The sequence below is a fragment of the Coturnix japonica genome, chromosome 34 (assembly GCF_054131305.1).
Source record: "Coturnix japonica strain WE chromosome 34, WE-NBRP24, whole genome shotgun sequence".
NCBI lineage: Eukaryota > Metazoa > Chordata > Aves > Galliformes > Phasianidae > Coturnix > Coturnix japonica.
Genome location: NC_140696.1, coordinates 2,385,516 through 2,400,157, shown reverse-complemented (window position 1 = coordinate 2,400,157; position 14,642 = coordinate 2,385,516). Strand labels below are relative to the sequence as shown.

The window sequence follows — 14,642 nt, the reverse complement described above, 5'->3', positions numbered from 1 at the left end:
TGTGGAGCCGGGCAACCTGTGGGCGTCCATGGAAGCGGCGGCGCGGAGGGGCCTGGTCCGATGAGTCCTTTGGGGCTGGGAGAAGGGTGAGGATAACAGCACGGTGTGGGATGTACCTTGGCCTGCTGAGCCCTTGGGGACACCTACACCTCGAATACTATTCTATCTGCTTATAAAAGGCTCCTTCACCGCCAGCTTGATGTGCTCTAGGCCGCTACAGCTGTATAAACGCGTTAATTATCCGCGTTAATTATGGGGGTGGTTATAATTATCGGTTAATTATGGTGGCTGTACCTGGGGTGCTGTTGATGTACCCGTGTGAGTGCTGCAGTCTGCTGAGCTTGTGGTAACGAGCTCTGAAGGAGCACAGGTTAAACCTCTGTCTGTGGAACTGAAGTTAAACACTGACACAACCCTCCAGGGGTTAGAGATGGAGCACGGTGAATTAAAATCTACTTTTAGCTTCCAAAATGCCCCCTGGGATCATGAGAGAGGCCAAGCGGGTTGCTGGGAGGAGCTGGCTTGTCCCCAGGCAGAGCAGAATCAGCCCAGGGATTTCTCAAGAAGCAGTTCTGTGGGCTGGGAAAACTCTTTATCTTTCTTCTTACCATTTCTTATTTCAGCTCGCCTTTATCTATCTATAAAGTGCCCAAAGTCAGGGCTTGTTTCTTCTGTAGGTGCTGGAAAGCCTGGGGGAATGAAACTTCTCAGTCAGCATCAGCCTCAGGTCTTTGCTCAGTGCTGTACTACTTTGTTCTCACAGTTTGCATCCATGCTTGGTCACCCCCATGTCTTCTGCTGCCCCATTGCTGAGTTTCCATAGGGACTCTGCTATGTACTGCACGATGGGAAGTTTTGTTTCTGTCTTGCTACAGTTGCTCCTTGTGATTTTTGTGTTGTTTCCTTCCCGGTGCCAGGTGCAGGGAGCCATGGAAGGAGGTGCCGTATGCATTGGTGACCAGCTCATACTGGAAGAAGATTATGATGAGACATATGTTCCCAGTGAGCAGGGTAATAGATGTTGTCCTCCTTGCTATATTATTTCAAGGAGTACTAAGGAAATGGAAGCTGGGGGGAGCATGATTCAAGAGAGCAGACAAAAGGAATGTTGTGTATGGTTGAAAAACTAGCTTTTTGATTGCAAGGGTATTTGCTGTCTTGCAGTCTCTTATTCCTTTGGGTCACCAACCAGGGAAAATGTGTTCACTGACACACAGACCTGTCTGGACAGTTTTGAATAGTGGGATTTCCCATTGTGTCCATTAGTTTAGCTGTGGAAGCTGGCTCTGTGTACTGTTTGGTGCAGACCATCTTACTGATTCCTGTTCTTTTTCCCTAGAAATTCAGGATTTTGCAAGGGACATCGGCATTGACCCGGAGAAGGAACCTGAACTGATGTGGCTGGCCAGGGAAGGCATTGTGGCCCCTTTACCACCCCAGTGGAAGCCCTGGTGAGAGAACCCTCTCAGGAGCTGGTTTATAAGATTGCTGGTGTCTGCTGGCCTTCTCTGCTGTGTTTCTGATTGTCAGAGCAGGGTAGCAAGTGGCAAGGGGAAAAAATATGCACAGGTTCTTCTTGGGGTGGTGGAAGAAGAGGAAAGATCGTTTAACAAGTTAAATGAGGATGTGAGCATTCTCAAGGAGGGCTTTTTCACCACACTGATGCCTCTGGGTTCTTGGAGGCCTTGTGCTCCTGTTCAGTGAATGTGGGGTGATCGTGTGGTGCAGTAAGAATGTTTTTAGAGCCTTTGAAACCCCTTGAATGAGACCATGTCTGTGCAGAGCTTACGTTGCTGTGTGTTCTCACACTGTTTTTGCCTCACAGCCAGGATGTCACTGGTGAAATCTACTATTTCAACTTTAACAATGGCCAGTCCGTGTGGGACCACCCCTGTGATGACTATTACAGAGAACTGGTTGCTCAGGAACGGAGGAAGCTGTTGGCACGTGGCACCTTGAAAAAGAAAGAAAAGAAGAAGAAAGACAAGAAAGATAAGAAAGACAAGAAGGATAAGCAGTCGCTGAAGCAACATGCTGTAAGTAGGCTCTGCTGCATGCAGTAAGTCTGTGGAGGAGCAAGAAGGCTGGTTGAGGATGAGTGGCTGTGAATTAGGGGGTAATGCTGTACTGTTGCTGCTTTGGGATGGGCAGAGCAATCACTTGACTAGGAATCCTGTCAAGCTGTGATGAGTCTGATGAAAATCCAAGGGAAATGGGGTCACTCACCCAGAAATCTTGACGTTTTGGTTTAGAGGCGCGCGCCTTCAGTGGCTCTTTCACAGCCCTGTGATGCTGCTGATGAAAAGCACCACGTTGAGGTCTGAACCCAAGTTTGTTGCTTGTTTATGATGTACTTTCTTTAGGGCAGAGAGCAATTATTATTGTGCAGTTTAGTGGAGAGATGGAGGGTAACTGGACTACACTTGGTGTGCTGGGTGGATTTTCTTTTGGAGAAGACAACAGAGGGTTTCTGTGCTTGTTGCTGTAATATCCACACATAGAACACAAGTGAGGGCTAGTCACTATGCTTTTTGTAGCTGCAAGAATAGCCAAATGCCCTTTAGATGTGATGGAATTCTTTCATTCTTGCCTTTCATTAACCTGTAATGAGGTAAATATCAGTGGGGAAAGAGAGTTTTGTGTTGCCACTAACGATATATGCATCTTTAGCCTCAGGCTAAACATGAGTATTTTTCTTCTATACACATGCAGCTCAATTCAAGTGCTCCAAAATTTGCACACCAGTTTATATACATGACATGTTTATTACATATAAGTTTGTAGTTTAAATAAGGGTTTGTATATATATATATAGTTATGTGGAATGTTTCAGTTATTTGCTTATATTTATCTAGTTAGGAATTGGAGTGAGGAACTCTTCTTTCAACATCCTTTTGTCATATGCCCTGTGCCATTCTATCCCCTGGGCAGGAGAATCCTGAGCCAGAACCAGATAGCCAGATTAGAAATGAAGGCGGTGGGAATCTGTCACACATAAATGATTCATGGAGACAGTTTGCAGGCATGGGGCCAAACAAACTGCATCCCACACTTGTATCAGCATTCAACAGGCCATGCCAAACCTTAAATGATATGAAAACTGTAGAAGGTGGCCCACCATTCAGCAGCTTTGATGTATACATTCACCAGGATCAAGATATACCTTTGGAAATACAAAGAAATGTTTGTTTCAGCTCTGCTGGGGATATGAAAGGAAGTCCAAATTTATTGCAAGCCAGAGAAGGAAGAAGGAACTATGACATGACTCTCATTGATTCCAGTCCCACAGATGACTGGAATTTGCAGGGCATGATTGATGCTTCGTATGCTCAAGAGCAGCTAAGGTGTCACAGCAGAGTATCTGAGAGTAGAAGTAATAGAGAAGTTCAGGATGAGGCTTTGGGTCAAGCTGTCATTCCTGGGAAGAATAAAGAGAGCATCAGCAGACCTGAGAGACAGGATTCAAAGCAAATGGAGCTAATGGAACTAGGAGCAGATATAAAAGCAGATGATATCAGTGGTATACCAGAGAATCCATCCAGAGTTCCTCAAGAGATCATGGGTGTGCAACCCTGTTTGCAAGGAGTAGATGCAAAGAGGGGAATTGATGCGTACCATCCTACATCAGAACATGTTTCTCCACCTTTCAAAGATGGCTGTGGAGAAGATGCAGAAAGAGGTGATTCAATATCAGAATGTGACAGCAGTGATTGGGACAGTTCTCATGGTGTTGATACACCCCAGAAAATGGGAGTGAGCCAGCAATTCTCCTCTCCACACCATAAGTCTGGAAGACCAAAGGACCTGTACTCTTTCACAGAAGAGCCTATGCTGCCTTATGCCTTCCTGAAATCACCTGCCTCTCAGACACTCAGTACTGTCCAAAAATCTGAGGGGGAACATAGCTCCAGGGATATGAAATTGTTCCACATGCTGCAGGAATATGGATGTGTTAGGTTTGTGGTGGATTCCTGTGAGAAACTCACTGCTCAGGAGTCAGATGGTGCTGCTGAAGGACAGAAAGAAATGAAAGAAGGAAATAGAAGGACAGATGAGGATCCCAGAGTGTGGGAGGATGCAGGCACAAAACACTCATGTGCTCCTCCTGAGCATCTCTGTCAGATGGCTGACTGCCAAGGAAGCAACAGTCACTGTCAGCACATGGAAGTGAGGGTGACCCAGACCAGAAAAACTGCTGAGAATTACAGCAAAGTAGAGGTTGGTGAAGGAACAGGTGAAAATGAGGTAGGACTTAGTCCTTTGTGATGGCATTTCTGTCATGTATCTTTGTGGAGATTAGAGATTGAAACCACGCCTTGTAGCTAACTTACAGGAGCAAAGGGGGAAGGCATCCTGTTAGGAGTTATATAAGGAAGTGTGACAAGCTGCAAAATTTACTCGCAAGTCAGTTTTATGCTAGGGGAGGTGTCTTCTAAAAGAAATAAAGAGGTGATTGGCAGGGAATGCAAAAGGATTGTAGCATTCCATACAAAATAGGTTTTAATTTTGGCTTCAAGACCCTTTGTAGTAAGAATAGGAGAAGTCAGTCTTTTCCCTCTAAAACCCACAGTCTAAACTGAGGGTGAAATAAGCTTTTTCAAGCCTAATAAGGCCCAGTGTGAATGCATTGGTTAAGACATTATAGAAGCTGTAAGGCAAAGCCATGTAGATGTCTGGTATTTAGACAAATGGACTCTCTTCCCCCTTAAAGGAGAAAAACAGAAAAACATTTGAATTAATTCTCTTTCTTTAAAGAGAAATATTATTCCCATTGGTTCCAGATCATTGTTTTGTGGGCAGTATGACTTAGTACACTGTGGTCCTTGGATCAGTGTTGCAGTGGTCTTAGGACACCGAAAAGGTTTACAGGTATGATGTGGCCCTCTGTAAATGTAGCCTTCTTCTTCCTCTTTGAATACCAGACACCCCAAAAAGGCTTCTAGAAAAGACATAGCTCTGTAAACCTGGCATTCAGCTTGCAGCAGTGGAAGAAAGTAGTAGAAAGTGGAAGAGTAGGGAGTGGAAAAGGCAGGTGTCTGTCACTGTACATCAGTGCTATGGAATATGCCTTGCAGCCTTCAACTCACAGAGCCCCCCCCCCTTTCCTAGGAAGAGCATTTCAGGTTGTTTTGCCTTTGTCCTTAAGTAATTGCTTCAATTTAATAAGAAATTAGCAAGTCTCTTGTTCTGAAAACAAAGTAAAACTTGCCCCGGAACTAAAAGGTCACATTGTGTAGTGGATTGCTTTGCTGTACTACTGCAGGTACCCAGCTGTGCCTCCACCAAATTGCTAGCTCAGATTTCTAATTAACAGCATGTGGTAGTGCTCAGCTGATAATAACTATACCTATAAATATCAGATAAACTGCAGATTATCCTAAAAGTTTTAATTAGCCCACTGGAAGTGAGTTTATCTTTGCTGAAGGACAACGAGTGTCTACTGCTCCACATGCATAGTTAATGGCCATCTGTAGAAAATAATTAGGTAAGCACAGAATACATTATTTGTACTGTTACCATTGATGTGGCACTGAGTTGGTGGAAGGAGGATCAGTGTGCATTCATCTCCTTCTCCCTATCCCTCAGTGTGCAAGTGAATTAACTCTGTTTTCAGTCTGTAATTTAGTATAAACACCGAGTACCAGGACTGTGATTTATGAATAAGCATGTGCTCTGCTGAAGCAACAGCACGTGGCCATACTGGCATGATGTAGAGAAAACCCTAGAGTACACTTGCTTCTGATTTAACTGGTGCAGTGTATCAAAGGTGAGACTTCTTGGGCGGTGAATTCCACAAAGTAAAACAGAACAGTCAGGTTTCGTGGTGGAGGATAACTTGAGATGTCAAGCTTGCATTGTTCTGAGGTGAGGATTTTGGGTGGATCCCAGGGCTCTTGCTGTGCTTTGAAAGTTAAAGATGTATTCAGGAGCTTCTTACTGATATGCTGCAGCAGAGCTACTTTCCACTTTCAGTACTGCTGAAAAAGTACACTGGTGTAAGGTAAGGAAGCAGGCTGGATCTCTGTCTAGAGATGTTAATTGCAGCTCAAGAGACTTTCCTGGTTGCTGGTTTCTCCCTTACTTGTTTCACGCTGTGCTGAGTAGCAGGGCAAAGCAAGGAGGGAAGTTACCCAATTTTCATAGGGCGATGTGCTGGTAAGAGCCTCCCTTAGAGGGTACTGTGCTTGAGTGCATGTAGGTGTGTGAGTTAGAGTGACTGTTGTTATGCTCTTGCTTCCATTTTGAAGTGATGCCCATTTATTTTCTGGATCACCTTGCTGCTGTAAACCAAATTGCTGTATTCAGATGGGTCTTCAGAAGTTGAAATGTATGAGTAAATCAATCTGGTCTTCCTTACACGTCATTTGCTGGTAATTGTTTGGCGTTAGCTCTTAAGAACAGTTTCTTGTTGGTAGGTTCTGTGCTAGCAGACAGTGTTTGCACTGGGGAATACCTTCTGAAACAAGTGTAAACAGTGAACCCGTGCTCTTCTCTCACATCCTCCAGCCTTCAGATGCTCTGCTAGCACCTATGCAGGTGCCCTTGGGGAACCTTGCTCCTCTGCGTGGCCCCATGGCTTCTCCAGCTGGCATCCCGCGTGGCTCACTGCACTCAGATATGGGGAGCTCTGTGGACTCCGGTCTTGTAGACAAAGGAGAAGCTCAGGTAAGATTGTCTTCTCTGGGAGCTCACCTGGAAAAGCAGACCCTGCAAGAGCTCACGGGTTTGGTGTTACTTAGGAGTTTCAAAGATGGTGTTTGTGACCTCTCCTGTTTTGAAATGCTTTGGACTGAAATACTTCTATTGTTCCACTATGTTTCTCATCTTTTGCTGTTTCTAAGGGGTTCAGTGATAAATTCTGCTTGTTTAGCAGCTTGAAAGACAGAGTCGTTTCAATAGTTGAAAAACAGTTAAATTGATTTGACGTGAGCTTTGATTTCTACCCAAATGAAGCATGATAAATAGTATTTCTTTAATAAAATTGATACGAACAAAACATCTGCCACAGTCTTGACTGACTCTGTGTTCTGAGGCACAGGCAGGTTTTGCAGGTGTGCTTTTGGATAGGAGCCTCTCATTTGTCACTTTTTGTAAAGAGAAGTGAAACCTCATAAGAAATGTCATCTCCTTGCTGGATGTGGCTCTGCAAAATAAAGGGTAGCAGCATCATCCTGAGTTCTCAGAATTCAAAAACTTCCTTTCTGTTGCCTGCTTCAGTGGGTTTGTATCTCCCCTGTTACTTTGCCTGTCCTCTGATTTCCCTTTCTTTTTGACTTCATAACCTGGAGAGACCTGTGAGCTCACTAGTGGAACCAAGAAGTTGCTGGGATTGATCTGTGAAGAGTTCTCTAAACACAGTGGCTGTAGATAAAGGGAGAAGTGAAGAGGAAGTGAGAATGAGGTAGTTGGTGTGTATTGGATCCTCATATATGTCAGTAACCACGGTGCTTGAAGGCTCAAGGAGTGGAAAGCTGTGATACTACTCCAGTAATGGCTGATTGACTGTGGTGATTCAGTTTGACTTCAGGCTTCAATTTGCCCTGTGCTTCCTGTGTGTATCTTTTGGGTGCCAAAAAGCATCTAATCCTGTTTTGTACTCTCTGTAAATCCACATCTACCCCCATGCAATTCCAGAATGAATTGACTGTAGGCTTATTGCTGTGGTGTGTTTCTCTGGCTCTGCTCCCTTATTTCCACAAATTACGGACCCTCAAGTTCCTTCTGCACAGCCTATGGCATTGCAGAGATCAGAACTCAATTTTGGCCATTTCCTTTTTTGAATACATTTAGAGTCTCCACAGGACAACAGAACTCTTCAAAAACCTGCATATGGATGTCAGCGCCCTGGGATGCAGCTTTGAATCGGAGGTAAGAAAGACACAATGAAACAGGTATGTAAAACTGCCTAAATAGAATAGGAGCTATGGCATTGCAATGCCCATGTGTGGGCTGCAGGAGTAGGAGCCCAGGAGTGGTACCTGAGGAGCTGTTTGTAATTCATGAGACATATCAACCTGCACTGGGGCTGATGGAGAGGAATGCACAACAGCAGGGCTGGGAAGGCAGCACATAGGATAAGCCAGATACCCACATCACTGCCCCTCTACAGAGAGTATGAGAAGGTAGATTTGCCCTTGAAGGAGGGTGCTTCTAGTCTGATAGATAGCATTTGAGTTGACAGCACCTTTGCGCAAGGTGGAGCTTTAATTCCTGATGAGTGAAGAAAGAGAAGAACTCAAAGTGACATAGGTGTGACAGGCAAGGCAGAAGTCATTTCATCCAAGGAATGACAGAAAGAAGGGGATCTCAGATCTGAGTGGTGCCACTGCTGATGCTGTGGGAGGAAGGATTGATGAGGAAGAGGCACAGTTTGTTTCCTTGTTGCTTTTTTTCAGTCAGTGCAGAAGGAAGGCTTATTTTCAGCAGAAATTGCAGCGTTGTCATTTGGGAAGTGGAGAGGGAATTTAGTCTGGAGACACGATCCTCACATTGTCATTCATTTCCGTAAGAATCTCTTAGGAGCTTCATTGTGGACTGGATACAGCAGCTTTTTCCGTGTGTGGCAACATAAAACTCATTTTGTATCTTGCGCTGCTGATAAATTACATTTCTCAGACTCTCAGCATCAGCAATGAGTTCAGTACATGCACTGCCTTGTGCAGACATTTTGCTTTCCCTGCGGGTGTGCATTCTTTGCCAGCACTTTCTTAGCAGTGATCAGGCTTAAGATGACAAAGGGACAATGTGAAGTGCGTTGCAAGCAGCTCTAGTGATTCAGTCTGTCTATGCTGACGTTAATCCTTTCTTAGCACTTTGAAAATTCAGTTCCAGCAATTGAAAGGCAAATTAATTTCTCTTAAAACGTTTTTGCTATTTCCCTCATCTTTTTTCACAGTGTACAGAAAATTAAGCTGTAAACTACTTTGGAGGACTCATTCATAGAGCTGGACAGGAACTGCGAATGTTTGTAATAATGTGGATGCAAAAAAGCCCACCGAAAAGCAGAACAAAAAGGCTTTGACTCTCATTTCCAAACAAGAAGCCTGTCAGAGCCCAATTCGTCACTGAAATGTTAATGTGTCCAGGAGCAAAGAGTTGTCTTGGCATTTCAGTGACGTGGCAAAGCTTCAGGACTCTATTATAAAATGGCAATTGCTGCCCAACAGCCAGGCTGTGTCTCAAAATCTAGTAACTCAGGTTGGTGATATCTTCACCCTGATAAAATATGAGTGCCCTGATGAAAATATAATTCACTTGTAACTCCATGAGAGGGCAGTAGAAAAACGTTCCTATGAGTGAGCTCTCATCCTGTATCCCATCTTTCCATCTTTGTTCCAAAATGGAGAGAAGGAAAGAATTTGTAAAACAAGCTCTGTGGAAGGTGAACCTAGAAAGTAATGGGGTGAAAAAAGCTGTTTTCATGGAATCTGTGGGTCAGGGCTAAATATCCATATTCAAAGAAAAGAAGTGTGAGAGTGTAGTGATGTGCTGAGGTGCAGGGATGCTCCTGATAGGGACAAGGGAAGGAAAAGATCTGGAAGCACCTCTGGGTGCCTGGATTGAGGGTCCCATGGCAGCAGGAGTAATCCGCAGACTGCAGTGCTTGCAGCTTGGGAAGCCTTATTGCTTTGCCTTCTGTACAGGTCAATCTCTGGGTAAACAATTGGAGTCAAGGGGGACCTTTATGTGATGGGGGATTAACATGCAAAGCTCTCTTAGCAGATGGAGATGTGTGAAAGGGAGCTCTCTCTGTAAATAAACATTATGCAATACAGTGTACATGTTATTGCAGAGATGTATACACAGGCAGCAGCGTTGCTAGTTCCAAGGATATTAAGACATCCATAAAATATCAGTGCCCCAATGTCTGGTTAAAAGGGATGGATGACTGATGTGTGTCACAGCCTTGCTCCTTCATGTCCTGGGGAAGCATGGTGAAGAGCTGCTGTGCTCAGTTCTTACTCAGGCTGTCACAGGCAGAGGACTCCAACAGCTCAGAAGGGTGCTGTGTGAGTATTGGCTAGCAGCTATTACCCCATTCACTAGGATAACAGCAAAGCAGAGGAGGAGAACTTTGGTGGATGCCTGGCTGATGTCACTGAAGCTCATCTCCAGGAGCAGAGGAGTCCCATGGAGGAAGCTGGCAGTCTGAGAGAGGTGATGAGTGGCTCTGACATTGCAGCCCTGCTTGCATGATGTCACAGAACTTTGCTTGCTGCTTCCAGTGTTGTGTGGATCTGATTGTTGCTTGGCTTGTTTCTTTTGCTGCTTAAAGTATTGTGTGTATAGAAAGAGGTGTAAACTCAAGAGCAAATGCTTCTCAGATGCTGCCAGACCTGCCCCACTCTGCTCTTCTCTGCCTTAGAACAGCCTGAAATCGGGAAGCAAAAGAGGAGCATGTTCAGCCTGCAGAGGAATTCTGTATGCAGTATGAGGTGGTTTGTTTTCTTCCCTCTCTTTTAAAGATAGAAGGATTGTGAAGGTTTTTGTTGTAATCTCTCACGTTCAAGCTGTTAAAATCCAAAGTGGCATAGTCATCCTGCTTTGGGAGATGAATAAGATGCAGTTTTGTTGGCTGCTGTCTGCACTGATTTTTCATCCCTGGGTTGGATGCTTTTCCAAAAACCTGATCCCACTGGGATCACTGTGGGTTGCTGGAGTTGTTTTTTTTTCCTATTTGTTTTCCTTCTGTTATACTGATCACTGGGAAGTCTGGAAATAATGTGTTTGAAAGGCAGAAATTCCATATTCACTCAGCTGCAGGTGAAATGTATTACAGTTTGTGAGAAGATCAGTTAAAGCCAATTGTAATCTGTAAGGCCCTTTGTCACCCCAAAATCTGTAGCAAATCTGTGGTCTCTTTCTTTACACAAGGAAAACCTCCCTCCTCTTCCACCTGTGTGTCTGACTGTCATAGTTCCCTATTCTGGAGAGCTACGCTTGTTATCATTAAGATGTAACATTAACAAACATCTTCTGTATCTGTCCTTAAAATAGGATTCTACCAGGTAGAGAAATGATTCTGGGATGTTCTAGTAACAGGTAAATTTTATTGGAGAGAGGTCTTCATGTGTGCAGAATATCAGTGGATACGTCTGTATGTTGTATGTGTTCCCCAAAGGGAAAGATCTGTTTACGGTTTTTAAACCTAAGAATCCAGGTTGGTCTCATCTGGCACATCTTTTCTTGGACACTATCAGATGTCCTGGGGAAGGGCCCTCATGAGAACTCCAAACCAAATCTGTCCAAAGAGAAGCAGATCTAGTGACTTGTTGTTCCAGATGCTCTTATCCCCAGATAAAAGGAAGCATCACGAAGATGGGCCCACTGGACTGTCACTAAAGGAATGGCACCACCACGTACATTTTTCTGGGGTCTGGAACAGAGATTTTAGCCAGGCCTTTGAAGAGCCTCCTGTGGCTGGCTAGTGATTCAGTGGTGTTTGTGAACCTCTGCTAACCAGGCACTGAACTGGAAACAGGCCATAAGCTTTCATTTATTACTTGGCAGATTGCAGGTGAGGCTCTGAACTGTAGTTTTTTTGGAAAGTACCCAGTGATTTGATTTCTTTGTCCTCCCCTCCGGTCTGATTGATGACTCTCTCAGCCCTGAGAAGGTCTCTCAGACAAATGATGTGCCCAAGACAGCCTTTTCAGTTTGCCGCAGCTCCGCGTTCAAAACTGACAGCGTTCCAGTTGCACTTTGATAAAAATACATCGTTAAAATATGCAGTCTGTGTAGGGTACACGCTGTACGCAGGATGCAGCTAATGTTTGACAAGATACCACAGCATTAATAAAACAGCGAGAAAGTAGGAAGTGCAAGGAGTTTTGTTTGCATACCGATGAGGGAACCTTTTCCTGCTTCCTCCTGGCTATCAGCGCTATTTGTTGTGAGTTTTGTGGGCCTCCCCACTGCTGGGAGATGAACCTTTGGGTGACTGAATTGTTGCTTAGGATTGTTTTTCCCAAGGCCAGTGGGAAAAAGACATTTCTTAGTCTAATGTCTTAGTTGAGTTCTGAACCAAATTGGGACTAGAGTGGCTGTTTAAATCAGTGCCTGCACTCAACTTGTCCCACTGGGAAGCAGGGAGTTTGCATCCTGCCTGCCCTTCTCTAGTTATTTTGTGCTAAGATTCTTGCAAACATCCACTTCTCACCAAGGAGACTCAGTATATAAAAGCCTCCTGCAGAGCTTCCAGGGTCTGATGGTCCCTACAGCAGCCACTGCTCACACTTAGCTACTCATGATTACAAAAGCAGTGGAGTAATCTCAGCCCCAGGAAATGTATGAGTTTATCTTAATGTTCCTTTCATTTGAAAGAGCCTGTATGAAAATAAAACCAAGGTGGTCTTGCTGAAGTCACCCAAAGCTTTGTGATTGTATTGTTTGCTGTAGAAGAACCCGTGTAATTTTCACCCAGCATCCTTCCGGAGAGAGAGTAAAGAATGTTATAGCTATAATTGTGTTTGACTTGCTGCCTAGAAGGAGTCTTTAAAGTCAAGACGTGCTGAAGGAGAGTCTTCCTTGGATTCTGGCGACGCATGTCCTCCAACTCCAGTTAAAGCCCTTTCTGGAGATGCTCACGGTAGCCTGTCTGACCAGAACAAAGAGGAATCTGATGAGAAACTTGCTGGGAATGAAGGACTGGGTGAGAAGGCTGCCGGGGTGCAAGGTGACGTCTCTGCAGCTGACGAGCTGCCACAGTCTGTGGAGGAAGGGAGAGCAGCAGGGACAGACGTGCCCAGCAGTCCTGGGCAACCTCGAGCTGCATCTCCAGATGCTGAAGCTGCTGAAGCTGCTGAAGCAGATCAGTTGGCAAGCCTGGCTGTCACCATTGACACCGTGTCTGTTGATGAAAATATAGTAAATGAAATGAGGGAGGAAGCAGCTGATGTGAAAGCAGACAGCAGGCTGGATGCTGGCAAAGTAAGAGACCTGCCTGCTTGGGTTTGGTTTGGTGTGGAATCTGCTGTGGCTGTTCCCATTGCTTTGTGAGGCCCTGATTCAGAAAAGCATTTGGAGCTTTTACTCATTTTCTGTTTAGTCAGCATAAGTGCTTTCCTAATCAGCAGTGTGTTCCTGCGGGGGGGTGGGGGTGGCAATAAGTGCTCTGAATTCCCAAATTGGTTTCTTCAGTACTGAGCTAGGAAATATTCTTCTACGCATACACAAAGTGCTGTCCAAAGCAACTGACAGGCAAAAACCCTGGACTGTGACGCATGTTTCAAGTCTTAGAGGAGAAATAAGTCTCAGCTTTCAGTGCTGCCATCTGTACTAAGCAAGCAGGTTTTATAATGAAGTTCACACCACGATCAGCTGTCTGTACTGCTTTGTTTCTCTCCTTCTGTTGTTTCTCTCAGCTTATGTAGAGATGGGGCTAAAGTGTAAAGTGAGCTGCCAGCTGTGATGTTTACAGCTCTGCAGGAGGATGCTGAGAGGGAAGTGTGAGGTCAGGGTGGGGAAGGGCCATACCTAGGGGCTGGCTCCTGTGCTGCAGCTCATGCCCAGTACCTTTGTAGTGCTGCCTGAGAGGAGAACTGGCAGTCAGCACTGAGCTGCACTGATTGTGCAGGCCCTGGCAGGAGGTGAACTGTGCTGCATCATGAGGTGCAGGTGGGTTAACATCCTGGACCCTGCAGCCACGGTGTCAGATGCACACCTTCCAGTTCTGTTACCTGTCTTCCACAAGTGTTAAAGTGAGACCTGAAAAAATGATGCCTCTCTGATCTATTTTCTTCCTGATCATTTTGGTCATTTCTCTAGTTCCGTTGGTATGTAATGTCTAAGAAATGATAAACCTTATGACTGATTCTGGAAAGCATGAGCTTAAAACTGAAATCTTTGCTTTTATAAGTGCTCTCTTTACATGTTTGGTTAGGTCTGCTGAAGTCAGCGGGACTGCATGGGTGTTAATTAATTATCATTTCATTGTGACTGGGAACATAGGAATCTGCACTGCAAGTAGGGAGAGCAAGGTGCTGTATTTTTTTGAAGCTCTGTTCTGTGTGGCTTCATGATTTACTTGATGGGTTCTTAGAGCTGTGGAGATCCCTGCAGAAGGAACGAAGCAGTAAGCAAGTGCTTTAATCAGGGATATTTAAAGAGCACTTCTTTGCCTTCCCCAATCCCATCTCCTACATGCGTCCTCCTTTCCCAGCCCTTGCTCTGTGGCGTTCTGTGATTGCCTTGTGAATTACACCCTTAGTATTTCCTAATATGTTCATTCACCTCAGATGCTTGCTGTTTTTCTTCCTTATGGTATACAGAGACCAGATCTGTCTTCCAGGTATCATTTGTTGTCTTTTTAGTTGGAAATGCCTAAACGAAGCTGCAGGGCTAACACATGTACATATCTCCTTTCAGCTTTCCAAAGTATCTGAGAGCAGTGAATGCATGGAGGACTTGCAGGCTTCTGACCGCCTAGACCAGGAGCTGATACAGCATGTGGTGAGTTGCCAGGAGCACCTTATCCCTTGGGTATGGGCTTTGCATCCCTCTGGGAACACACAGCCAGTGTAAAGTTATAGCCATTTCTTATATCCCTAACTTATGCAGTGACCTTATTGCTATGGCACAGGTCACCGGTGTCTCCTTCTGCTTACCTCCCTTTGGTATTCAGAAAGACTCTTGGAATACTG

At 44.9% G+C, this 14,642-nt stretch overlaps 1 protein-coding gene across 17 annotated transcripts in view; it reads left to right on the top strand.

The window, feature by feature from the left end:
* The first annotated feature begins 9 nt into the window (after positions 1 to 9).
* The window catches only part of CEP164 (centrosomal protein 164), a 36,657-nt gene continuing 22,024 nt past the window's right edge, over positions 10 to 14,642 (top strand). For 3 of the 17 annotated variants that reach the window (XM_085525966.1, XM_085525961.1, XM_085525958.1), the window contains exons 1-7: positions 10 to 86; positions 918 to 1,011; positions 1,340 to 1,451; positions 1,826 to 2,036; positions 6,508 to 6,666; positions 7,792 to 7,869; positions 14,368 to 14,451. Coding sequence is in view for 15 of the 17 variants with exons in the window: in XM_085525961.1 (XP_085382087.1) it covers positions 930 to 1,011; positions 1,340 to 1,451; positions 1,826 to 2,036; positions 6,508 to 6,666; positions 7,792 to 7,869; positions 14,368 to 14,451 (726 nt within the window). In the remaining 2 variants the exon portion in view is untranslated. Of the gene's footprint in view, positions 87 to 917; positions 1,012 to 1,339; positions 1,452 to 1,825; positions 2,037 to 6,507; positions 6,667 to 7,291; positions 7,403 to 7,791; positions 7,870 to 10,047; positions 10,159 to 12,486; positions 12,931 to 14,367; positions 14,452 to 14,642 lie in introns of those variants that run through there. The other 14 variants (XM_085525956.1, XM_085525952.1, XM_085525955.1 and 11 more) reach the window with 11 other exon arrangements.